At 45.3% G+C, this 25107-nt stretch overlaps 1 protein-coding gene across 1 annotated transcript in view; it reads left to right on the top strand.

Moving 5' to 3' along the window:
• Window positions 1-21776, top strand: part of Ccdc180 (coiled-coil domain containing 180) — a 46752-nt gene extending 24976 nt beyond the window's left edge. Inside the window, exons 21-37 of the mRNA XM_042698781.1 lie at window positions 288-434; window positions 1674-1818; window positions 2298-2414; window positions 4369-4467; window positions 6259-6378; window positions 7147-7319; window positions 7560-7623; window positions 7735-7805; window positions 9557-9634; window positions 11064-11130; window positions 11780-11921; window positions 14230-14390; window positions 14962-15099; window positions 15577-15688; window positions 18861-18966; window positions 19688-19823; window positions 21621-21776. Of these exons, the coding sequence (XP_042554715.1) occupies window positions 288-434; window positions 1674-1818; window positions 2298-2414; window positions 4369-4467; window positions 6259-6378; window positions 7147-7319; window positions 7560-7623; window positions 7735-7805; window positions 9557-9634; window positions 11064-11130; window positions 11780-11921; window positions 14230-14390; window positions 14962-15099; window positions 15577-15688; window positions 18861-18966; window positions 19688-19823; window positions 21621-21776 (2032 nt within the window). The remainder of the gene's footprint in view (window positions 1-287; window positions 435-1673; window positions 1819-2297; window positions 2415-4368; window positions 4468-6258; window positions 6379-7146; window positions 7320-7559; window positions 7624-7734; window positions 7806-9556; window positions 9635-11063; window positions 11131-11779; window positions 11922-14229; window positions 14391-14961; window positions 15100-15576; window positions 15689-18860; window positions 18967-19687; window positions 19824-21620) is intronic.
• Window positions 21777-25107: the final 3331 nt, after the last annotated feature.

The following is a 25107-nucleotide window of genomic DNA, read 5'->3' on the forward strand; positions in this document are numbered from 1 at the left end:
TTCTTTGGGGAAGAGCATGGGGAGGGGGAACCATGTTGATGGGTCAGAGGGAGAATGAGGATCCAGCAGGACCTGAGATTATTGGACCAAATTGGTGCCCCAGGTCATGCTTCTGATCCAGAATGACACATTGTAGCAGACACATTATCACTTGAAACATCCATTCTAGTATTCCTGTGCCACACAGAGAAGCTGGGCAGTGATTCTGGTGGCCCAACAGCAAAGCTCAGGACATCACTCAGTACTCTCATGTCACTGCTGCATCACCATCTCTCCTGTCCCCACAGGCTGGTCATTCTCACCAACACACTACACCGGGAGCTGCTGAGCCACGTGGATGTTATTCAGGTGTCCCTGCGCAGTTTCCGGCAGTACTTGGAGGAGAGTCTAGGCAAGCTGCGTTACACCAATATTGACTACCTCAAGTGCTGCAGGTAGGCGCAAGCATACAGGTATCTGCGGGAGGTGGCCTTGGTTTTTCCCTTAACGTTTTACGCCCCATGTTTAAATCTGTTCATTTAGCTTTGAATTTTCACGACTGCAGTTCGATTAGATTGTTCTCAAAACTGGCAGCTCCCTGCTCATATTGTCAAGCTTCTCTTTTAGTTCTTCAGACATCTGACCCTTTGTTATTTTTATAGTTTGTTGGATAATTCTAATGTCTGGGATCTGTGTGTGTGTGTTGAGGAGTTGTTTCTGTTTTCTGTTGATGTTCTGGTTCTCATTCTCATTATCCTGTTTCCTTGTGATTTTTTCCCCTCTACTATGAGACATTTATGTTTCTTAGGATTTCAGCTTTGGCAGTCTTTGAGGCTTGGGTTGATGAAGGAGTCCTTGCAGAGAGAATTAGAGAGAATTAGTATTTGTTTCTGCTAGACAGCTGGGGCATTACATACACAAGACTAATTAAAATTCTTTGCTTGAAGTTTGTTGAGGTTACTCAGGAGAACAAGAATTCAATTGGAGAATGTGTATGAAGTCTGATTTGTGGTTGAAAATTCTCAGGGGAAAAGAGCTCTTTCCTTCCTTCCTTTCTACATTTCTTTTTATCTTTTTTTTTTTTTTTTTGTCATGGGGCTTGAACTGGGCACTGTCCCTAAGCTTTTTTGTTCAAGGTTAGCAGCTCTACAACTTTGAGCCACAGCTCTACTTCCAATTTTTAGGTGGTTAATTGGAGATAAGAGTCTCATGGACTTTCCTGCCTAGGATGACTTCAAACCACAATCCTTACATCTCAGCCTCCTGAGTAGCTAGGATCTGAGGCATGAGCCACTGGTACCCAGACAGAATTCTTTTTTTCTAATGTATTTTGCTACAAAGGTGATGTACAGAGAGGTTAGTTACATAAGTTGGGTAATGAGTACATTTCTTTTTGGACAATGTCACCCTTTCCCTAGCTCTTTTCCAATCCCTCCCCACCCTCCACTCCCGAGTCCTTATGTGACTCCAGAAAACTTCCTATTTTGAATTTTGCCTGGAATTTATTTGTCATGGTTGGAACTGCCAGCCACTCTGACATGCATGCAAATCCTACCGTTTGTTTCTTATACTGGTACTCCCTGCATTTGTCTTTCTATCTTCTTACCCTTTGGGTCTAATTCAGTAAGATTTGGGATGGGTAGGAACTTTCCACATCTGATTGGTAGCTTTTATTTTTCCTCAATGATTATCAGGTTGTTTTCTGAAGGAGGTGACTTTTCCCCTGAAGAAATTGAGTCTATGTGTCATCGTCTGGAGAAAGAAGCTTCCCGGATAGAGTTTGTTGAAAGTTTGATCATGATCCACATGGAGAAGATGGAAAATGAGTACCTGGACCAGGTGGGGACCCCAAAGCTACCCTCGAGGTGGTCCCTGAGAGAGTGCATTGCAGGCTGTCACTTCTTAGGGAAGGGCTATGCTCCTCCTCCAAGCAGTGATTGAACTGGTCCCTTTCATGAGGTCTGACAGATTTTTATTTCAGCACGGGGGGGGGGGGGGGGGGGTTTGAATTCAGCCTTTCATTTGCAAGGCAGATTACTTGTTGAGCTATGCCTCTAGCTTTTTTAGCTTTATTTTTCTGACAAGGCTTCACTTTTTGCTCAAGCTGGCCTGGACTTTGATCCTCCTACTTATGCTTCCTATGCAGCTAGAATGATTGGTGTACACATGGTATTCAGGTTTTTTTTTATTAATTGCAATAGAAGTCCCTCAAATTTTTTTTGCTTTTTCCTAAGTCCGAAGTCCTAAACTTTGATCCTCCCTCCTGCTCTCTGCCTGCCTAACTGCCTGCTATTTTACTTTTTAATCTTTCTTCACAGGCCAATGATGTCATCAACAAATTTGAGAGTAAATTCCATAACTTGTCTGTGGACCTTATTTTCATAGAGAAAATCCAGAGGTTGATGACAAATTTGCAAGTAAACATCAAGTGTCAGGTATGACAGAGCCATCTTCCATCTAGCAGATATCTATCACACACACCTACCTGCATACCAGCAGTGTCCAGTTGCTGGGACACAAACATGCTGTCTGGGACTTGCTTTTCTTCTCAGAACACAAATAAGACCTTGTGTGGGGGCTGGGAAGGTGGCTCAGTGGTAGAGCACTTGCGTTGCATTCCTGAGGCCCTGGGTTCGATTCCTCAGCACCACATAAGCGAAAAGAAAAAAGCCAGGAGTGGCGCTGTGGCTCAAGTGGTAGAGCGCTAGCCTTGAGCTGAAGAGCTGAGGGACAGTGCCCAGGCCCAGAGTTTAGGCCCCACGACTGGACCCCCCCCCCCAAAAAAAAAGACCTTGTGTGTGTGTGTGTGTGTGTGCCAGTCCTGGAGCTAGAACTCAGGGCTTGGGGTGCTGTTCCTGGGCTTTTTTTTATTCAAGAGTAGTACCCTACCACTTGAGCCACAACTCCACTTCCAGCTTTTTGGTGGTTACTTGGAGGTGAGAATCTCAGACTTTCCTGTTTGGGCTGCCTTCAAACCACAATCCTTAGATCTAAGCCTCCTGAATAGCTGGGATTATAGGCATGAGCCACTGGTGCCCAGCAGACAAATGAAACTCCCACAAGTCACAGATTCATTGCACACCATGTGCCATGCTGACTAAACTACTTTAACTAGCTCTGTTAGTCTTCACAAGAGCTATACCAGGGAAATGTTGTTTTACTCCTATTTTAGAGATAAACTCAGGACTGGATGTGTGACTCAGTGGTAGAATTCAAGCCCCGGTGTGACCAAACAAAAAAATTCCTAGAGATAAACTGAGGCAGAGAGTAACTAATCAGTGACTTAGTGATGGTCACAGACCTTTTCAATGATGGAGCCAGAATGCAAATTCATGTTGGGCAAGCCATCTCTTTCTAGAAGGGGAGCAAGTGTGTGGGGTCTGTGGGAGTGTAGAGGGGAAGGTTTAATCTGGATGGGAAAGTGAGGCTTCCCGAGGCTTGAGGGAGAAATAAGAGCCAGGAGAAGTGGGGAACAGAGTGTCCTGGAGGGATGATGTGAACACCCTGCCCACATAGTGCTAGCACCAACCATATGCAAGGGTTGTATTTTCACTAGCAAGTATCAGCGAAGTGCATTTCCATTATGAAAAATATAGAACTAATACATGAAGGAAAAATTAGCCACTATTCTACCTCAGAATTGTAATTCCTGTTTAAGATTTATTGTTAATATCTTTTCCTATCCACGAGGAGATGGAAATATATTTGGACTAGCCTCTTTCTATTTCCACAGCTTCGTAAACTCTAGTCTTCTTTTTGCCAGTCCTGGGGCTTGAACTCTGGGCCTGGGGTCTGTCCCAGAGCTTCTTTTGCTCAAGCCTAGTGCTCTACCACTTCCAGCTTTTTCTGAGTAATTTTTTGGAGATAAGAATCTCACAGTCGGCTGGGAAGGTAGCTCAGTGGTAAAGCGCTTGCCTTGCATGCAAGAGGCCCTGGGTTCAATTCCTCAGCACTACATAAGCAAAAAGAAAAAAGCCGGAAGTGGAGCTGTGTCTCAAGTGGTAGAGTGCTAGCCTTGAGCTGAAGAGCTGAGGGACAGCGCCCAGGCCCAGAGTTCAGGCCCCATGACTGGACCCAAAAAAAAAAAGAATCTCACAGACTTCCTGGCCCAGGCTGGCTTCCAACTCTGATCTTTAGATCTTAGTCTCCTGAGAGGCGGGGATTATGGGCGTGAGCCACCTGTACCCAGCTTATAAACTCTACCCTTCCAAGATTTTCAAAAGTACCATTTGAATGGCTTTCCTCTCATACAAGTACTATGATTTTTGGTTTTTTCATGTGCCTCCCCATTTCATTTTTTCATACTTAATCAATATCTCAGCTGTTTTGCTGAACTTCTTTATCATTTTATATTCTAGAAACAACATCTTGGCTCTTCTGATTTTCTAGGTGGCAAAATCCAATTCACAAACAGATGGATTAAATTCTTCTCTGAAGCAGCTTCAAGACAAGATCGAAATGTGTCGAAACCCCAAGGGAGATAAGACAGTGAGTTCTTCGTTGGTTCTTCTTGGGTGTAGTCAAAATGTCTTGAGACAAACTTACACTGAGGTATCTACAGCACAAGCAGGGTGTGGCAGGTGCAGAGGGTTCTGAGCCTTCTTTAACCCATTTTGCTCAATGGAAGGAAAAGAAAAATCAGCCATGGTGTCCTTCCTCAACCAACCCAGGCACACAGCTAGAGTTCAGTGAGGTAAGGGCCTGAATCCCTCAGTTCTTGAGCATTTCACTCGCTGGTGTATTTACACTTGTGTTTGCTTTTCTGCCATGAGCTCATGCTCTGCCCCCGTGCCACATGTGCCCTTGGCCATGTCAGGAGCTTTCCTTGGTGGCCCACCCAGAGTCTTCCAGAACCAGAGGCCCCTACCCCCAGGGTCCTAAGCAAGGAATATGCTCCTCCCCTTTTCTTCCCTTTTTTGGAGTCGAATTATGATTCCATTGTTGTGAGCACCAAGAAAACATTTACTTTATCTTTACTGCCTACTCAATAGAGATGCATGAGCACAGAGTGCAGAATGAATGACCTGCTATCCTCAGTCTCTACCAACACTCCCAGCCCGGTCACGTGTCTTCATGTACATTTCTTCATATTGGCTGAGTTCACTGACATGTTTGCCCAAGACTTCCCTGTTTTCCCTTATGAGCCCAGCTCTTAGGAGCCAGGGACAAACTGGTTAACCTGCTATGATTCTGTGGGCCCTTTAGGGCAAGCTCTGTCTCTCTAGATTTGAAATGTTTAGTGGCTCCTATTTCCTCCCCTCCAACACCCCCTTCAGTTCTCTCTAGTCAGGTCATTGCCAGGTGGGCTTGCTCAGCCTCCTGGCCAACTGGAAGGAGGGTAAGCTTAAGTTTACACAGTTCTATTTTGATGGAGCAGACTGGCTTACTGTCTGTGGAGCAATGGTAAAGAGACAATGGTGATACACTAGATATGTAATGAGGGTGCATCCCTGTGCACCTATGGAGTGTTGGTCCAGGAAGGATGCATGTTTGGTGTTGCTATGGAGATGCCCAATTGGCCTTCCTATTCACTCTCTCACACCCTTTCTACCTGGACTACATCTCCTTTGTTTTTTTTATTAGCTCATATTAATTGCACAAAAGGATGTCATTATTCTTACATTTTTATGATGTACTTTAAACAAAATCACTCTGTTACTTTATCTTCTTATTTTTGCAAAACAATTATAATGGGTTTTGTTAGTCTTAATTTCATACATGAAGTATGTGAGGTATATTCATCTCCCTGATATTCTCTTTCTTTGCCCTACTCTTTCCTGCTGCTTCCTGCTTCCAAGTAGTCCCCCTTTAACACCTGTGTCCATCATTTTTTAAAGACAGATTGTGCCTATCAGAGAAAACACTGGTTATTTGTTGTGCTGAGTCTGGCTTATTTCAATTGTGATCTCCTTTCCATCTGTTTCCTGCCATGACATTATTAGGTCATTGAAGCAGTCCTAGGGAACATCCAGGTCCCCATCTTAGAGATGAGTAGAGTGAGTCAAGCAAGTTTGTCCAGAATTGAACCGATAGAATCAGGAGCCAACCCCTTCCCCAAGCCCTTGTTAGTGAAGGATATACTTCCACAGGGCAGACACCTGAGAAAGCCAACCAGCGTTTCCCACTCCCCAGGGCCTTTCCAACAAGTGAAGGAACTTTGAGGAACCAGTTGTCCTCACTGGACATTCCTCTTCCCACGCCCACCCCTGTGCCGTGTTCCTTCATTTCCCGTGAACCTGATAGCTTCCTTGGGGCATCCTTCCTCCATGTTTCCTCCAGGAGGTGACCACAGATGACCTCCTTGGGTTTGTCCGAACTTGGAAAGAAAAACTGAACCAGAGGATTAAGTACCTTAACTGCAGCCTGGATGTGGTGTCTGTGACTCAAGATGTCTTTATGGTAATGAATAGAATGGGCCAGTAGAGAAGGGTGGGTGAGTTGTTGTCTGGGTTCCCAGCTAGGTCACAAGCTCACCCCACAGGGTGAGATCTAAGCTAGAATCTCACATTGGGGTTGTCTCTTAGGAGACCCCTTACCTTCTGACATTCCCTCTTCTGACATTCTCTTCTCAATCTCTCTCAGCCTCCTGCTTCTTATCTGCAGTCCACCATTTTGTCCAAACCCCTAGTGCCTTCTGCTTCTGACTGCCACACCCTCTCACAGGTCCTGTGGCCAAACAACGGGCAAAAAGAATACAAATAACTGTCACTCATCCTTTCTTTCATTCATTATCTCATCAGTTTGATTAAAAACTCTACACAGGCACCTCTGCAACCAAACCTGTGGATCTCACATCAGATCTCTCATCGGATTTCTCAGAGATACTAGAACTTTTCCTTCAAAAACACTGCTCCTGATTGTGGCCAAACATTTATTTGTGCAATGAGGTCTATCTCTCCTGCTTAAACCATGTCATGTGGCCTCTCTCTACCTGTGGACACACAGGAAGCATTTCTAAGGGCATGAGTAAAGGACAAATGAACAGCTCTGTGAGGAAGTTAGGACCTCTACCATTTTCTAGGAGAGAAAAAGAGAGGTTGCAGGAGGCCAGGCAGCTTGCCTCCAGCCACCATTTGGATGAGGTGGCTGTGGAGGATGAGCCAGCTGGCTGCCTCCCCAGGACTTGACCTGAGTCCTACACACTCAACCCTTCTCTGTGGACCACAGGACAACTTCATGAATGATTTGGAGGTAGAGAGTGATATTCTGGTATCCTCAGAGGCCCTCGAGGAAGAGGCCAAGATAGGCCTGGTCAGTCCTGAGTCTTTTGCACAGCCAAGTCGCATGGGGAAGTCCCTGCTTGACGACCCTGCTGTGGAGGTGATCAAGAAGATTCTGCAGTGAGTATCCTATACTGTGATCCATGGACCCGAGTCTTTGGAGGCTGGCTTTGGGGACCTGAACACTGGGTTCCTCGAACCCTATGACCGCAGGCCAGGAGCTTTCCCTCTCAGAGCTTCGGTTCCTCACATGAACTTCTGAGCCCATGTTGACATCTACGTACAATGCTGCTACAAACCTGTCCCAAGTTGTTCCTGTGCTCACTGAGGAAAAGCTTATTTTCTTTCCTTTGGTTTCAGAATTCCTAAGACAAAATCAGGGTACCTGTGTGACAAAGACCAGACAACTAGCAGCACCAGGCGGGCCTGTGAGTCTGGGGGTACCTGGTGATAGGGAAGCTGGTGCTAATGGTTGCCCATCCTTACCTGCTGTTCTCCATTCTTGCCCTGGTACTTGTCACCCAAAGACTCGAAGCGATTTCCTTGCCGGGGAGAAAATGCTATGAAGAAGTCTTTGCATAGTGCCAGTGGCACCTCAGAAGGGAGGTAGGTATGCAAGTCTACACAGGCTCTCCGTCTTCTCACACAAAGCCTGTACCTCTAAGGGCCAGAGATGACTCACTCTCCCCAACTCTGACCACAGTATATTCCCCATGTTCACACCTTAGTCTTAGCCAGAACTCATCTTGTAGAGGGAGGCAGCTCTCAAATCCCTCCCGCTTGAGGAAGTGTCTGGAAATTGGAAGTGTGTCCATGGCTTCTGATATGACAGCACAGGCATAGGAGTCCTGTGCTCTTCCCTCCTCTCCCCATTAAGGGAGGGATCATTACACCTGAAGCTCTGGCCACCAGCTTCCATTCATATATTTTATTGAAGGTAGATGACAGCCACATGGCTGAGCCAGTTTTCTGGATCTTTCATAAACCCTGGGTGACATGGCTTGATTTATGATTTTGAGAATGAGAGAAGGAAAAAAAAAGAATAAGAGAATAGGCTTTGCTTTTAACTTTACTCAAAGAAAGTCTCTCTGAACCCTGTGTCATTTGTGATGTAGAGAGAAACAAAGGCCAACAAAGTGAGAAGAGCAAAGACTATAGCAAAGAGATGCTATAGTAAGGAGTTGGCCAATTAAGTGCATTTGATGGATTAAGGGCAGTCAGGGCAGTGGGAAGCCACTTGGCAGTAAGCAGAAAAGACCTCACTCAGCAGGTATGGATGGATGGAGGGTGTGGGTCTGGGAAAACTGGAGGCTGGCCCACTGGAAGCCATACATGCAGCATGGTTGGTTAAGGTGCATTATTTGACTTTCTCTAGAGGGTACTAGGTTGGAAATGGAGTCAATACTTAAGAGAATTTGGTCCTTTTACAGTAACAGATATTGTTTACTTTCCTGAACTATTACTAGAGATAGAAATCTGTCCTCCAGCAACCTGGCCCACAGAAGGTTGGTTGGTGCTCCAGGCAACTAGGGGTTGTAGATGATCTCACCATCATCTGTTTTGATGTTCAGTCTCTCAGAACTTATAAAAGCTTATAAATAAATCTCATGTCATTAGAGCTGCCAAATAAGAAAGGGTCCAGGGTTTCTTGTTGTTGGTTTTTTTTTTTTGTGGTTGGTGTGTGTACACGTGCACATGCGCATCAGCAGGCTTGAACTCAAGTCCTTGTGCTTTAGCCACTCAAGGCAAGCATTCTACCTCTTAATCCACAGCTCCAATTTTTGGCTTTTTGCTGGTTAATTGGAAACAAGAGTCTCATGGACCTTCCTGCCCATGCTGGCTTCAAACCACCATCTTTAGATCTCAGTCTTCTGAGTAGCTAAGGTCATATGTGTAAGCCACCAACACCAGGCCCAGTTCAATTTTAATCTCAGACCAGTAACAGCTATTTTTTGCATGAGTTTGTTCTAAATATTTCATCAGGCATACTTAACCTGCAAAATTGTTTATTGTGTATGTGAAATTCTTGTTGAACTGGGCGTATCTTATTTTTACTTACCTTGGTTATCTGTGGGTCACCATGATTTTCTTTGGGCTCTTACCATGGCAAGGGAAGATGAAAATGTCTGGGCCTGAGTACCTGTGCTCCTTAACCTCTCCCTGTGGCCTTGGCTAGGCTTTAGCAGTAAAGTCTTCCCTCCAAGATAAGTGGGTCTTCAGAACCATGGAGGAATGGTGAAGTATCTCCTAGGGCTCACCTCCACAGCTGTATCATAGGAGGCCTGGCATACCCCCAGGCAGGGCTCCCACAGGTCTGACCCCAAACTGAAGATTACTGATGCACCTTCATCCTACAGCATATCACGGCATTCCAAGCCGAGCAGAATGGACAGAAAGTACCAGGTGCTTGGGGACAGGCGCACTCCTTCAGTTGAGTAAGTGGCCATACCATGCCCATTAACTCCTCCAAATCAGTTCCAGTCAGGAGGCCACCAACACTGAATCCATTGAGGGGCTGTGGAGGCTGATCAGAAGAGGAGGGGTGGGGTGGGAACAGTTAAAGGACAACCCATTTCATCTATGTGTGGGAAGAGATGCTTTCACCAGAATTGTATTTTTTTCAAGATAAGCATTCCATGGTGGCAGGCAGCAAGATTGCTTTTGAGATGGGGGAGATGTTGGGGAAGGGGAAATACTTATCAATGTTGCCCCATGCTTTTTTTTCTGTTTTCTTTATCATTTCAGGGATCAACGGGATCAACGAACTGCTCTATTCAGCACAACTTCATTTCAAGGAAGTGCCAGGTTCAGAAGACTCAAAACTGGAGAAAATCAAGCTCCACAGTGAGAATTCATCCCCTTAGTGGGAGGTTTCCCCCATACTCAGCACTACTTCTTGGCAGGGTCTTAATTCTGCAGACACACACACACACACACACACACACAGAGGTCCCATGTTTGAGGATGAACTTGGGCACATGGCAATGTTAATGGGTTTACTTGAGAAAACAGGGATTCATGAACTGGCAGTGCTAGGCACTTATGGTTCATGGCTCTACCAAGGGTGTACCAGGAGAAAGGAGAAAACTTGTATAAGGTATTTGCAGAGTCAAGATGAAGAAAATATTAGAGTAGCTGGTATGAAAAGTTCCCACTTAGAAGTAAATTGGCTGTTTCTCCTTGGTTAAGCTCGTTTTGTTTTCCTAAACTATGACCATTCATTCTGAATTGGGTTCTGCTTTACTCATGTAGTTAACCCCAGGCAGCACAGCTGTTTCAGCCCAATGATTCTCAGTATTTTAAACACCTGGTGTAGTTTAGAGTCTGTTGCAAAATATGGAGAAATATGTAGATTAATCAGCTAGTCAAATCAATCCACCTGATTAGATCTCTGTAGGAGGCGAGGGATACTCTGGAGTTGTAGAATTAGGCAGTCTGAGTAAGAACAGGAATCAATGTGACCGAGAAGGAAGTTGGCAACTGTTTTGGAGGTGAATTGGGGTGTGCAAAGGTCCTGTCAATAGCGAGCAGCTAGCAGCTATTAGAAGTGACAGGGTTAAGGCTGGGAAGGTGGCTCAGTGGTAGAGCGCTTGTCTTGCATGCATGAGGCCCTGGGTTGGATTCCTCAGCACCACATAAGCAAAAAGAAAAAAGCCAGAAGTGGCGCTGTGGCTCAAGTGGTAGAGCACTAGCCTTGAGCTGAAGAGCTGAGGAACAGCGCCCAGGCCCAGAGTTCAGGCCCCATGACCAGACCCACAAAAAAGAAGTGACAGGGCTAAAATAATGCACTTGGAATGTTCTGGTTTTGTCCCTGTTGGTGTATCTAGAGGAGGCCCCTCACAGATCTGCTTTTGCATATTGCAGAGATTTTAAAGGGATCATCATAAGCCACCTCTGGGAGAGCAACGACAACCTGCTGACCGTTGTGGAGGTAAGGACCATTGCCCACGAGCCTGCACCCACCCTGGGAACACACCCCCAGCTGTCTCTACTTTCTGCAGTCTGCTGATCATGAGCACTCAGGAGCAGCGGCTGGAGACCCCTCACAGTCTCCTCAAATCTTGTCTTCTTGTGGCCTTGGCCTTCCTAGAAATCATCCCTAGGTCCTTAAGCATTTTTTCAGTTACTTAAATCAGTCACTGAATGTTTCTTGGATACCAACTGCATGCCAGATATTAGTGTGCCAAGAGGAACAAACTCAGCCTCTGTCCCCAAAGTACCCAGTACCCAACAGAAGGTCAACAGGCAAGGTATAGGGCACAGGGGACCAGGCAGGGCTATGGGAATGGGCCATTGCTTCAGCTCACCTAGCTTTATGGCCTATAGGCTACATCCAGCTTGGTGCTTCCTAGTCAGCTCTCAGCCTAGTTACAATTTGAGGTCTAGAAGGAGAAATAGGATTTTGTTCACCCATTCAAGCAGTAAGGAAGGCCAGCTATGGTCTTGAGCCAGGCTAGATAGGTTCTGCATGTTGCAGGAGCAACACAGGCAAAAGCTTAAGGGTGTGGTGTTGAGGGAACCGGAATCCAGGGCTCCAGTCCTGGGATGAAAGCCCTCACGTGATAGAACTCTTCTGGCAGGAGTTTTACCGCAAAGAGAAGCGTCCGGTCTGCAAGCCTGACTGTATGCATGAAAACTTCGACCAGTGTGTTGAGCACATCACCAGGAAGATCTTGGAGTACCAGAGCCAAACAGATGAATACCACAACTCCTGCGTCATGGGTGAGTAGGCAACAGACTGGAAAATAAGTGTGGCACAAACCAGTGATGGAACTCAGCCTCAGTCTCTCCTCATGTGGAGTCACTGGGGAGGCAAAGTAACCTCCCTGTGAAAAGCTGACCTTTAGAATTGGGTAAAAGCAATGAACAGATTTAATTGGGAGAAATATGTGGGTGTGCACGCACACACGCACGCATACACACACACACACACACACACACACACACACACACACTCTCACTTTTCTTGAAAAATGTGGATGTTTTTGTTTTTATAGTTAGCCCAAGCTGGCCTTGATCGCCTACCTCAGCTTCCAGAGTGCTGGGATTATAAACATGCACTACCATGCCCATTGAAATCTGACCTTTACCACTAAAAAGACTTGGTTTCATCACATTAGTTTGTTTGTTTTTGTTTTTGCCAGTTCTGGGGCTTGAACTTGGGGCCTGGATGCTGTCCCTGAGCCTCTGAGTGCTCAATGCTAGCACTCTATCACTTGAGCCACAGTATCACTTCTGGCTTTTTCTAAGTAGTTTATTGGAGATAAGAGTCTCATGAACTTACCTGCCTGAGCTGGCTGTGAATTGTGATCCTCAGATCTCAGCCTCCTGAATAGCTAGGAATACAGGCATGAGCCACCAGTGCCCAGCTCTTCCAGTTATTTTTGACAGATTTACAGGCCTATTTTCTTACCTTTCAATGGTTTTAAATTCGTTGCAGAACTGTGCGATCATCACTTCCCATCCTCTCCTGGCCCTAAGTAAGCAACATCCCACTTTCTGTCTCTGTGGAGTTCCTCCTTCTATAGCGACAATCGGCATTTTGCTTCTCCGGGTCACACTTGCCCCAAGGTCCTGTGGTCAAATGGGCTTGGGAAGTGCTATAGATTAGGTAACACTGTGGCAGACTCAACTTTCCCTCAGGAGAGACCTCTATTTCTTCTGGAAGTCCAGTCTTGTTGCCAACTCTCCATTTGCAAACTTGTAAACTGCTAGGTTACAATATTTGGGGAATAGAGTCTTTTAAATGTCTTGATGAGGTAGCTATTAAAATAGAGTCTTTTAAATGTCTTGATGAGGTAGCTATTTAAAAAAAAGAAAAAAAGAAACACACAAAGCCATGATTAAGTGCAAATAGGAAATCTAAAGGGTAACTTCAGAGCAAACGTTGGTCACTTCCCTAAATACATTTACTGACCCCCCCAGGTGAATTTGAGCCTCTATTTCCATGGCCTCTAGGGTACTAGAAACTAGAGAAAAATCTGATGAAGACAACCTAAAGTAGGAAGTTGCACATAAAGGTGAACCCCGCAAAGGAATCTACCTACAGAGTAAGGGAATGAACTAGAAGAAAACTATCCTATCAGAAACCTTGCTATTGGGAGAACAAAACAAAACAAACTCTAGTGAGAATCCAGAACTGTAAATTGCCTCTAAGTGATTTTTAAACCTGAATTCAATTTTGTTTTTGTGGATCAGCCAAAAAAAAAATCTTAAATTGATTGAGATTGTTCAGAACTTGCTTAATAGAAGCACCACAAACCTCTCTAGAAAACTTACCTTCAACTCAGGCCTCCGACTATACCCACAAAAAAAAATCCCAGAATAATCAACAACTAACAACAAGCCCCCATACAGAACATAAGAAACAAAGTACCATAAACAAGAGGTACAGACAAGAACAGCAAAGACTTCAGATATTGAAAGTATAATATAAAACAATGTAAATATAAATATAAAAGAAGGCATCTGGAACCCAGAGTAAAGAACAGGAGAGTAAGACATTATTAAAATGATCAAGTAGGTAGAAAAGAGAAAAAAATGGAACTTCTAAAAAGTGGACGTGAAGTATTGAACATTTAAAAACATGACTGAGTTTACTACTAAGTGATTCACTTCTGAAAGTGGAATCAGTGTACTGACAAATACTCATAATGCAGCACAGAGAGAAATGAAAACATGGGAGACGGGTGGAAATGCACACAGAGGAGTAGCTGGTTATTTGGAGGCAAAGAGGAGTGAGGAGACTAGAGTCAAGGCAACATTTGAAGACGTAATGGGGGAGACCTTGGCAGAGCTGCTCAATGACACAACACAATTTAAAGGAGCTGAGAATCAGCAGAGTGGGAAGGAGGAGCCCCTTCAACTTGTTAGGTTAGGCTAAGGGGCCCCTTTTGATGGAATGGCAATTACTACATGGGAGACTAGAGATTTCCTTTGGGAAACTACTTTGGGACTTTGTTAGAGATCACCTCAGCAATTTGGTTCTACTCCGTCCCCTCCTCTGGTTCTCTACCTTCAATTCTTACAGAATTACGAGCCCAGGTGAGGAGATTTGAGGAGCTCCTACCCCAGGTGTGTTGGCTGGTGATGGAGAATTTCAAGGAGCAGCACTGGAAAAAGTTTTGCACTGCCATGAATGACATCCAGGAAGACTTTGAGAGACAGCAGAAGGTGCTAGAGAAAAAGAAGGTAAGGGTTGTAGGCCCAGCCAACACCACTCCAGGATGAGGAGTGCTGGGACTTCAGAATGGAGGCAGGAGCTCTTGGGTAGGCTAAGTTCAAGGTAAGAAGATGAGCCAATTTGGGGAAAGTTAGATAGGAACTGAGGGACAGGAGGCACTGTGAAATAAAAACAGAGTCACCATTTCTTCACAAATGCATTCATTAAGTTCTGTTGTATTTAATGGGAGAATCGGCTGGATTTGATAGGGCCATGGTCATTGGCTTCCCACACTGGTTCTTAAAGCCATGAGACATGATTAGCGCTGATTATATTGAACCAATGCCCTGATTGCACTAGAGCAGATGCTCAGCTCACCCTCTCTCCAATTCCCGAAGCTGGCTTCAGCCATGCCCCATCTTATCTTTTCTGCCACTCACTCCTCTGCCCATCCATAGCCTCTTACACACCCAGGTTATAATTCAGGTCAAAGAACACATCTGTCTGACCATGATTTAGTTGACAGAGGCATAGGCTGGTGACTTTTTAGTCCTGATCTCAAGTTTAAACCATGTTGAAATATGGGTTGTTTGATCAAAGGACAAAAATTCTCAAGGACTCCATCCGAACATTGGACATCCCACATATTCCCAACAAATGGAGACTCTAAACCAAGCAGAAATAAGAAGACAGCAAGATATGGAGTATGCAATTGAGACCAACGAAGAGAAACTGGAGGTCAGTGAGCAATGGTCATTGATTCTCCAGTCCAACAGTGAGAGCAGCATGGAAGATGGCCTTCATAGGTGGCCAGTAGCAGCACAGGGTGTGGCTTTTGGTTGGAACCTATGCCAAAGCAGGCAACACAGTGGATGGGTTTTGGAGGTGAAGCAGTTATGATTGGGTGTTTTTCTCTTGATTTCTAAATTCATTATTTACAAAATCAGTAATGACATTTCTCCCCATGATCCTTGTCTAGTTTTTTTTTCACCTTGTCTAGTTTTATTCTCACCTGTGTGTCCTTGACCATCTTTGAATCTTAAGCCAAATCAACACTTGCAAGGGCCCCTTGGCTCTAATGACCAGAGGCCAGTTAATTCAGATAAAACTGGCACAATTCCTTTGGCTCTGGCTCACCAATGGGTTCCCCATCCTTGCTGCTGAGTTGACCTGGTCCTCCTGTGGCCAGCCTCGCTTCTTCTGTTTCCCCTCTAGGAATTCGCCTGGAAATATGGCCGCTTTTTCATAGTCAGCTTGGCCAACTTCACCGAGAGGTTTCTGCAGCAGTTGGATGAAGTTATCACTGTGGACGACATCCAAACTGCAAGTATGCTATGTGCCAGTCCCATGCTCTGGCTGCAATGAGCTTGCTGGGTGGAGTGGTGGGGGAGAGGAGAAAGGATGTCTACTGTCCCACCTCCACCAGGGTACAAACAGTTTCTCATTGAGGCTTTGATTGTTTACATTTAAATTAATTTTTTATTAAAAAGGCAAATGTTAGGAGGTTGTAAAGAATGGCCCCCTAGTCACAAATATTTTCATATTCCTTGGGTTAGACCTGTTTTTCTCTAAATATGGCTTGAGAACCAGAGGCTATGAAGGCAGTAGTGGCATTTTGTTTAGGCCCAAACAACAGAAAAATATCAAGTATGGAACCCTAACTAGAACAGTTTTTTAACAATCTATAGATCAGCAGGCCACCTTTTTTAAAGGAGAGAAAAAAATTGGAAATGATCATGGTAAGTGAAATAAGTCAGTTCCTCAAAGATGAGTATGGACTGTTTCCTCTCATTTGTAGAAACTAGGGGAAAATTAAACAGACAACACCAAGGTCATGAAAGTAAATGAAGCACTACTCGGGAAGGGGAAGGGGAAGAGGAAGAGAGAGGAAAGTGAGGAGGTTGAGAAGGAGTAACAGGAGGACTATGATATATATTCAAAGTACATTATATGTGATCATATATATGATCAAAGTATATTCCACATGTGGAAATGGCACGTGATGAAACCCTTTACTCTGTGCATTTGAATATATACCAATAGAAGTTCTTTTTTTTTTTTGTCGGTCATGGGGCCTGAACTCTGGGCCTGGGTGCTGTCCCTCAGCTTTTCAGCTCAAGACTAGCGCTCTACCATTTGGGCCATAGCACCACTTCCAGCTTTTCTGCTTATGTGGTGCTGAGGAATCGAACCCAGGGTCTCATGCATGCAAGGCAAGCACTCTACCACTGAGACACCTTTCCAGCCCTAAAAATTCATTTTTAAAAAAGCAAAACCACACAGATAGCTGGGTGTGGTAGCCTATGATCCTAGCTATATGAGAACCTAGTTACTTGGGAGACAAAGATCAGTAATCACAATTGAGGCCACTTTGGGAGGCTGGGGGAGCCGCAAGAGACCATCTTGACCATGCCTAGGCACTGTAGCATGTGCCTGTCATCCCAGCTTCCGGGGAAGTGCAAAAAGGACTATAGTCCAGGCCAACTCAAGCATAAGTTGACGTAGAGGGCTATTAAAAAACAGACATTGCTGGGTGCTGGTGGCTCATGTCTGTAACTCTAGCTACGCATGAGGCTTAAGAGCTGAGGATCACAGTTCAAAGTCAGCCCAGGCAGGAAAGGCCATTAGACTCTTATTGACAATTAACCAACAGAAAACCAGGAGTGGTGCTGTGGCTCAAACTGGTAAAGCTAGTACAAAAGAGCTCAGAGACAGCACCCAGGTGCCAAGTCCAAGCCCAATGACAAAAATAAATAAAAATAACAAAACAACATGAGAGAGGGCTGTTATGCCCACAAACCAAATGGATAACCAGGACATGTCTGGGCTGGGAAGGTGGCTCAGTGGTAGAGCGCTTGCCTTGCATGCCTGAGGCCCTGGGTTCGATTTCTCAGCACCACATAAGCAAAAAGAAAAAAGCCAGAAGTGGTGCTGTGGCTCAAGTGGTAGAGCGCTAGCCTTGAACTGAAGAGCTGAGGGACAGTGCCCAGGCCCAGAGTTCAGGCCCCAAGACTGGACCCCCAAAAAAACAAAACAAAAACAAAAAAAAACATAAAGTGGTACCCATATGTAGACTCATAGATACAAGAATCTGTGTGAGATGGAGACGACAGGAGACAAGGAGAATGTTAGAGATGGAGCTAAGAAACAGGAATCAGGCTGCTCTGAGCACTTGGTGGCTGGGATATTGAAAAGCTCTAAAATCTTTTTTCCCCTTCCACAATTAATGACATCTTTTTAAAATAATGTACACAAAAAGGTTAAAATCATATATTCAGTGTTGTATTTCCCCAAAGTAAAATCCATTCTACTATTAAAGTTTTCTATTACAAAACCACATTTATTCTATTAAATAGTTTACAATAAAGTAACATTCAGTATGAACTAAGAATCAATGAAAACACCTTCTACTCAGAAATCAGTGCCCTGGCTGTTCATTCTCCAAGTCCTCTCCCCTTCCCCCATCATGGATGCAGGGCTGCATGTGCTGGTTGGGACTGGGGAAGGACATGGCACTAGTATAACTTGATTTCCCTATAGATGGACTTCAAAGGCCAGTTGATTCTCCTCAGTGAGCATGTCTGGTTACTAAGTATGATGACTTAGTAATTCATCCTCTGCAGTTGAACACTGGACCGTCTATAGTTTCTCACTCTTATAATGCAAATGTTTGCATCTGTAGAATTCTATTTGGAATCAACAAACTCCTCGCTTGCAGTGTCTGGGTCACAAATGTTATGCATGGTTTTGAAGTATTGGCCACTCTCCAGTCGGATCGGTCTCTTTGTCAAGGCCCAGACTTATTTGGGAAGGTTTCCAGAAGCATGTGATTGAGACCCCAGTGAGGACTGGAAGATGAGATGTAGTAGAGCCCATTGTGGTACCTTGCATAGGTCACTAAGCTGAGAAGACCCCAATCTTTTAGGAGGTTTCTGCCTATCCTGTCTTGGCTTCTCTGGGCCAAGCTGCTGGCTTTACCATCCACAAAGGCAAGTTTTCAGATCAGGGAGGCCCCTGCTTCCTGGCCTCACTTCATACATGAAGAAAGCACAGCAAACTGGGAAATGATGGTGCATGTCTATACCAGCTACATGAGACCAGCTATTGAGGAGGTGAGGATCAAGAAGTTTAAGGTCAGACTGGCAAAAAATCATTAGCAAGACTTCATCTTAAATAATAAGCCATGTGTAGTGGCATACTCTGTCAGCTACATTGGAAACATAGGAGGATCAGAGTCTTGGGCTAAGAAAAGTAAGGTACCCCATCCAAAAAAAATAAAGGACTGAGGATATGGTTCGAGTGATGGAGGTCCTGGGTTCAAACTCCAGTACCACTAGTCAGCTAGACAGACAGAAAGCACTGGAAAAGTTGGGTGAGCAAGTCTGGCTTGTGATGGGCTAGGGCACCTGTCACTAAATGTTACCCCAGGGAGAAGTCCATTTGTCTCAGGCTGTCAGCCTGAGTTAGCCACTGGCAGTAACCAGTCTCTTTCCTGTCAGAGATGGATCCCCCCAAGCAGAAAACATCACTCCTCATACGGAAGAAACTGGCCAGGCTCTCCTTGGAGGAAGAGAGTGAGAAGCCCCTGATTGAACGTGGGAGCAGGTAAGAGTCTAGAGAAGCAAAGGACAGACACCATGAATGGCTCAGACTGGGTAACCTTGGAAAGGCATTGAGCTCAAGCCTCAGTTTCCTCACCTTTTGGCAGTCTGCTGATATGAAGAGAAAGGGGAGGTTGTTCATGGAGAGCACCCCTGGAGGGTTATTCATGGAGCACTACTGGCTAAAGGTCTCACAAAGAAAGAGTGGTCTGTCCCAGGAGGAGCTGCATTTCTCAGGTCGCTGCTGTCAGAACAGAATTTTGCACAAGTGGGAAAAGCAGCGACTCTCCCAGCTATGTTCTTGGCTGGGTCCTCTACAGAATTTTAAGAATATGAGCCAGGACTCAGAGACTCCCTACCTTGGCTGCTGAGGAAACTGAGGCTGAGGAAAGGGAATCAAGGGACAGCAGAGTCAAGTAACAGAACAGACAGGCACAGAGACAGTAGCAATAGATTCCCACTGAGGCATGGTAGGTACACCAAATCAGTGATTGGTCCATATTTTGGTAGCAGTATGGAAATAGATTCAGAGAACTGAAAAGCTACATTAAATGCTCTAGGGACCATATATATATATATATATATGGTCCCTACGTATATATATATATATATATATATATATGTATGTATGTATATATATATATAGCAGTTTAAAGCCATAATAAAAAGCTTTCCCAATGGGGATAGTGGGGGGATTAGGAATGAGGAAGCCATGCATATTGTAGGAAGTGGCCAGGAATCAAGCCCACGGAAGTCACCATCCAAACCAAGATTCTTCTTCGGAAGACACCTTCAATTGCCACCACAAAGACCACCCTGGGCCACCTGGCAGCCGTGGAAGCCCGAGATGCTGTGTACCTGGTGAGGCAGGGTGGGATGGGGTGTCCCAGAGAACACAGGGCAGTTTCACTGCCTTGAGGAGCAAAGAGCTCCTCATTACTGGTACCCCAATATTTGGCCCAAAGAACAAACAACAATGTCAGTGTGCCCCTGAGCTGCTGGTCTCAAGACTCAGGATAGTTGATATCCATAGATAAGTCCAAGAATGTGAGCCAAAGGTCATGACCAGCCCAGTGCTACAGGGTTTTGAGGTGGGAGCTCTGGTGCCGTAGGAGCCCAGCAGAGAGGTACATCGCTCACACTGGCCATGGAGAAAAGCTTTGCAAGAAAGACAGCAGAGTCAGAGAACAGAGCAGACAGGCACAGAGACAATGGTAGCAGTATATCCCACTGAGGCATGGTGGCTAGAACATTAACAGCCCCAAGTACTAACAGCCTCAAACCCCCTTCTATTTTTTTTTTATTTTGGGCAGTAGGAGTGGGGGTTGAACTCAGAGCCTTGTACTAACCAGGCAGATACTCTATTTCTGAGCCACACCTACAGATCTTTTGTGCTGTGGTTATTTTTGAGATGAGTTTGCTTGACAATAGTGTCCTCTATTTTTCATTTCCCACCTTAGCTGTCAAGGCAGATACTGCCACACTGAGCTTCTTCTGTTGAAAAAGTCTGTCTTTTCTGCTCAGACTCACCAGGAACAGTGATCCTCCAGATCTCAGCCTCCTACATAGCTGTGGCAGACACCACTATGCCCAACTATTAGTTAAGAAGAGGTTTCATGAACTTTTGTGCCTAGGCTGGCCTCCAACTGAATCTTCCTTTCTCAGATTCCCACATAGCTAGGATTACATGTATGAGTCACCAGCACATGGTTTACCTTCTATTTTTTTTTGAGGGGGGGGTCCAGTCTTGGGGCTTGAACTCGGCCTGGGCGCTGTCCTTCAGCTCTTCAGCTCAAGGCTAGCGCTCTACCACTTGAGCCACAGTGCCACTTCCGGCTTTTTTCTTTTTGCTTATGTGGTGCTGAGGAATCGAACCCAGGGCCTCAGGCATGCAAGGCAAGCACTCTACCACTAAGCCACCTTCCCAGCCCCTACCTTCTATTTTTGACATGTGACATCTCATCAAATCTTCCTTGCAACCTCTGGGGGAATGTAATTATTTCTCCCATTTCACTGAGAGGGACACTAACACCAAAAGACATTTGCCCTCTTTGCCAGTAAGGAGTGGCAGAGTTAGGAACTAACTGGTCGCAGTTCCGTGGGACTGGCTTGAGAAGGCTGCACCAAGTATCACTTGAGGGCCCTCTCCCTGCTCTGAAAACCCATGGACCTTGGGTCCTGATGCCCAGAGAGAAAACTTGTCCTGTCCAGAAGTCCCTTGGTTAGGTATTGTGAGAAACTGAAGTACTGCTGATTCCCTAGGGCTAGTCCCTACCCCCAGGCCAGGAAACAGAATTATATTCCTTCTGAGTTCAATGAGGGCTGAAGGCCCAGGTACCACCTCCTGTAGAAGTGAGGACCACTGAACTTTAGGAGGGCTCCACTGCAGGACAGGTCAGGAAGACACAGGGCCCAGAGTCCTAGAAACATGGGTCCTAGTCAGCCTCAGAAGCTGGGTGACTCTAATCAAAACTCTGAGCCTCAGTCTTTGCATCTGAAAAAGAAGGAAAAGAGGACTGTCTCTCCGGACTGTTGAGTGAATTGATGAGGAATGACTTGTGGAACTTGTGCTGATGCCCACAGGGTTGAAAGCTCTTTGCCCCAGACACCAGTGCTTATTCAGGGCTCCCTCCCCATGGATCTTCTTGCTTTCTCCAGAAATTCTTAGCATCGTATGCAGAGATGCTGAAGAAGATCCAGGATGAAAGCACAGCACAGATAAAGGATGCTCAACGCTGGAAGGACAGCTGGAAGCGCTCCATTGACACCCTCCAGGGCCTGTACTTGCCCCAGCCTTCCCCTGACACCAAATAAAGCTTTGTTTTGTGCCATCACAAAATGGACTGTAATCTATCCCTGAACTGTGCCAAGTGCTATAGCTTTATCACTGACAGGGACAATGTCTTCAGTTGTGGAAAAGACCCTCACTCTGAATTTTCCGGAGGCCAGATCTTTGAAAACTGGGGAAACAACTTGCTCCCTGGTAAGTCTATGGTCAAGAGATGTATGGGGAGCTGTTTCTAGAACATGGGTCCTAGTTATGAGAGCTCTAAGTTCTGCTGGGATCTATCACCAGTTTTCATCATCTGGGCCCCTTCCTTCAAAAAGAATTACACAAAGGCTTCTCCTGCCTGGTGACTCTTCCCCTTCCTCCATGTCATCTCCTGAAATGCACGATGTTACCATCATCACCAAGATCTGAATGCATCTAAGCCCAGAAGGTAGATGAGATCAGAGCTGTGCTCAGAACCTCCTTTTCCCATCAGTTAATTCACTGTGCCTCTCAAGACCTGCCCATCACCCCTACCTCCAATGCCAACCAGCAGCCTGCACAGTGTGGACCATCCAAGTGTGCTTTCTAGGTCATCATCAGGTGACTTAAAAACAATGTGCTAGCATCACAGGTAATTCGTTAATGTGCAGACTTAGGGCTGGGAGAATGAGAATGGGAGGGATGCAGAGCAGCATACAACTTGAAATCTGCCTGGTTCCACAAGTGCAGACTACCAGGCCCCAAGAGCTGGTCCTGCCTCCTGCCAATTGCCTGCAGAGTCCTTTGGTTACACTGGTTGCCTTTTTAACCTCTGTCAAACTATGTGTCTGCTCAGTGTCACCTTTACCTGACGTAGTTCAGAGCTGCTCCCACTTGTGCCTCTGGTCACAGCATGTTACTTCCCACCCTCATGGCTCCCCAGCCCTATCTCAATGTTATCTAGCTTTGTTTTCACTCTACTCTCCACATATACTTGCGTTCATACTGTCTCCCCCCATACTGAGCTCTGAGGATTCAGGGACTCAGCAGTTTTCAGTACCCCACGCTGAATCCACCAGTTACTTTGTACATACTCAGTGATCAGGGTAGAGTTGCTTGAGTGAATAAAAGGGAAGATCATGGAGCCCTTTTCCCCTCCTCCCCACATTTCCTACTGACTCCACATTTCCTCTGATTCTAGAGGTAATCATAGGAGGTACAAGGTGGGCCTGCGGTGGGAGGACAGAATGACTGCTATGTGACTCTTCCCTGGCTGCAAAGCCCAAGGCGCCGCTGACACAAGAGGCTGCCCATACCTGGGGGGCCAGAGCCATCACTGCAGCCCCCAGGCAGGAACACCAACATACAAATCAGGTTCAGGAGGCCTTATGGAAGTGCTTCTCCAAGGCATGAGGGCAAGAAGGCATGGAATCCTGCCCTAGCAGGAGGGTGGGCAACTTTGGAAGCCTCCCTTTATCACTTTGCCTACACTTCCTGACCTGTTCAGTTCACTCAGTGCACATCCTTCCCTCCATTAGGACAAATAAAGACTCAAAGGATCCAGTATTCTAGCACCTTGTACCCTATAGCAAGTCATTATCCACCAAGCCCCCAAACTTCTCTGTTCTGAAGGACCTCCACAGAGATAAAAGCATTTTCTCAGGGCACCAGAACACAACAGGCCATTGATAGAGAATTGGGCTAATGGACACATGCTTAGCATCTTTGAAGCCATTTACTCTAAGACCCCCTAGTGTATACCGGAGGAAAGTGAGACTTTATCTGCTATAGCCTCTGTCTATAGTCATGGAGAGGGCTCGCTCATAGCTCTAGGTACCTAGAGAGGTGAATTAGGCCCAGTTGCTGTATTCTCAAGGCTGTCCAGGATCTTAGGAAAGATCCTAGCTTTTTTCCTGCCCATGCTCTGGGCCTCTGGATATGTTGCTCAGAAACCAGATTCCATTGACTTATGGTAGAACTTACTCCAACTTATTTTTTCCTCACAGTGAGGGGGATGAACACTGGTTTAAGACACAGAACTGTCTAGACTGTGTCCACTTCTGGTTGCCTAGACCTGTCTCCTAGGATTCAGTTTTCTCCTTACTTGGAACAATGAGCATATAAACATACACTTCATGAAGATGTCATGTCAGGTTCCCTCAACACAGGAAGGGATATTGCAGTGTGGTGGCTCAGGAACACCTCCCTAACTCAGGAAGATGCTGGGGAAACCACTAATAAAGGCCAGGGAAAGTATCTTTGACCCCCTCCCCTATGAACACACATCACACACAACACAGGGCTCTATATCTAGACTGAGAGAACAGGATTCTTGCCTCATTGCCTGCAACTCAGTATGGCAAGATGCTCAATACAGCTGCTGGACCTGGGCCACATGTTCACTATGGGACCAGGAAGTACTATCATCTCACTTAAGCACTAGGACTGAGGATGGGAAAGAAGGGAGTAGTTTCCCAAAGAAAAACTAGATGCTGATCCCAATAAAAATGGACTGATGTTGGTAAGACAAAAGCACTTGATCTCAGAATCATATACAAGATTCAATGTCTAATTGGGCATGATGCATGAGGGAATGTCACAATGAAGGGACATGTCTTGTTCAAGGCCATACAGAAGCAAAATTCACATTAGATAGAGCTACATATACAGTCATGTATATGTCATTTAACAATGGGAACATATTCTGAGAATTGTGTTGTTAGGTGATGCTGTCACATGTGATCATCATAGATCACTACATACTTACACAAACCTAGATTGTACAGGTCAATCACTAATCAAGGAACAAATCACACACTAGATATATAAGGTTTCTGCCTATGTAACACAGCAGAGTGTTTTACAGTCATTTTTTATAAGTAGTATGTCCTAAAATAAGGATGTATAATATAGTAAATACATACAGTAATACAGTAAATACCAGTACCATAGTCATTTATTATGAATTTCAAGTATTACATGCTGTACTTAATTATGCATGCTTTATGGAACTAACAATGCAGGTTTGTTTACACCACTAAATGCATGTGAGCGATGTGGTATACTAGGACACTAATTACAACTGCTATGATATCATGAGGTAATAGGAATTTTTCAGCTCCTTTATTTTTCTGGTGGTGGGGCCGGAACTCTGGGCCTGGGCACTCTCTCTCAGCTCTTCAGCTCAAGGCTAGCGCTCTACCACTTGAGCCACAGCACCACTTCCGGCTTTTTCTGCTTATGTGGTGCTGAGGAATTGAATCCAGAGCCTCATGCATGCAAGGCAAGCACTCTACCACTGAGCTACCTTTCCAACCCTAAGCTCCTTAATCTTATGGAACCACCATCATATACATAGTCCATTGTTGATCAAAAGATCTTTATGCAGTGCGT

This window comes from Dipodomys spectabilis, unplaced genomic scaffold (assembly GCF_019054845.1).
Source record: "Dipodomys spectabilis isolate Male_0828 unplaced genomic scaffold, ASM1905484v1 ptg000006l, whole genome shotgun sequence".
Lineage (NCBI taxonomy): Eukaryota > Metazoa > Chordata > Mammalia > Rodentia > Heteromyidae > Dipodomys > Dipodomys spectabilis.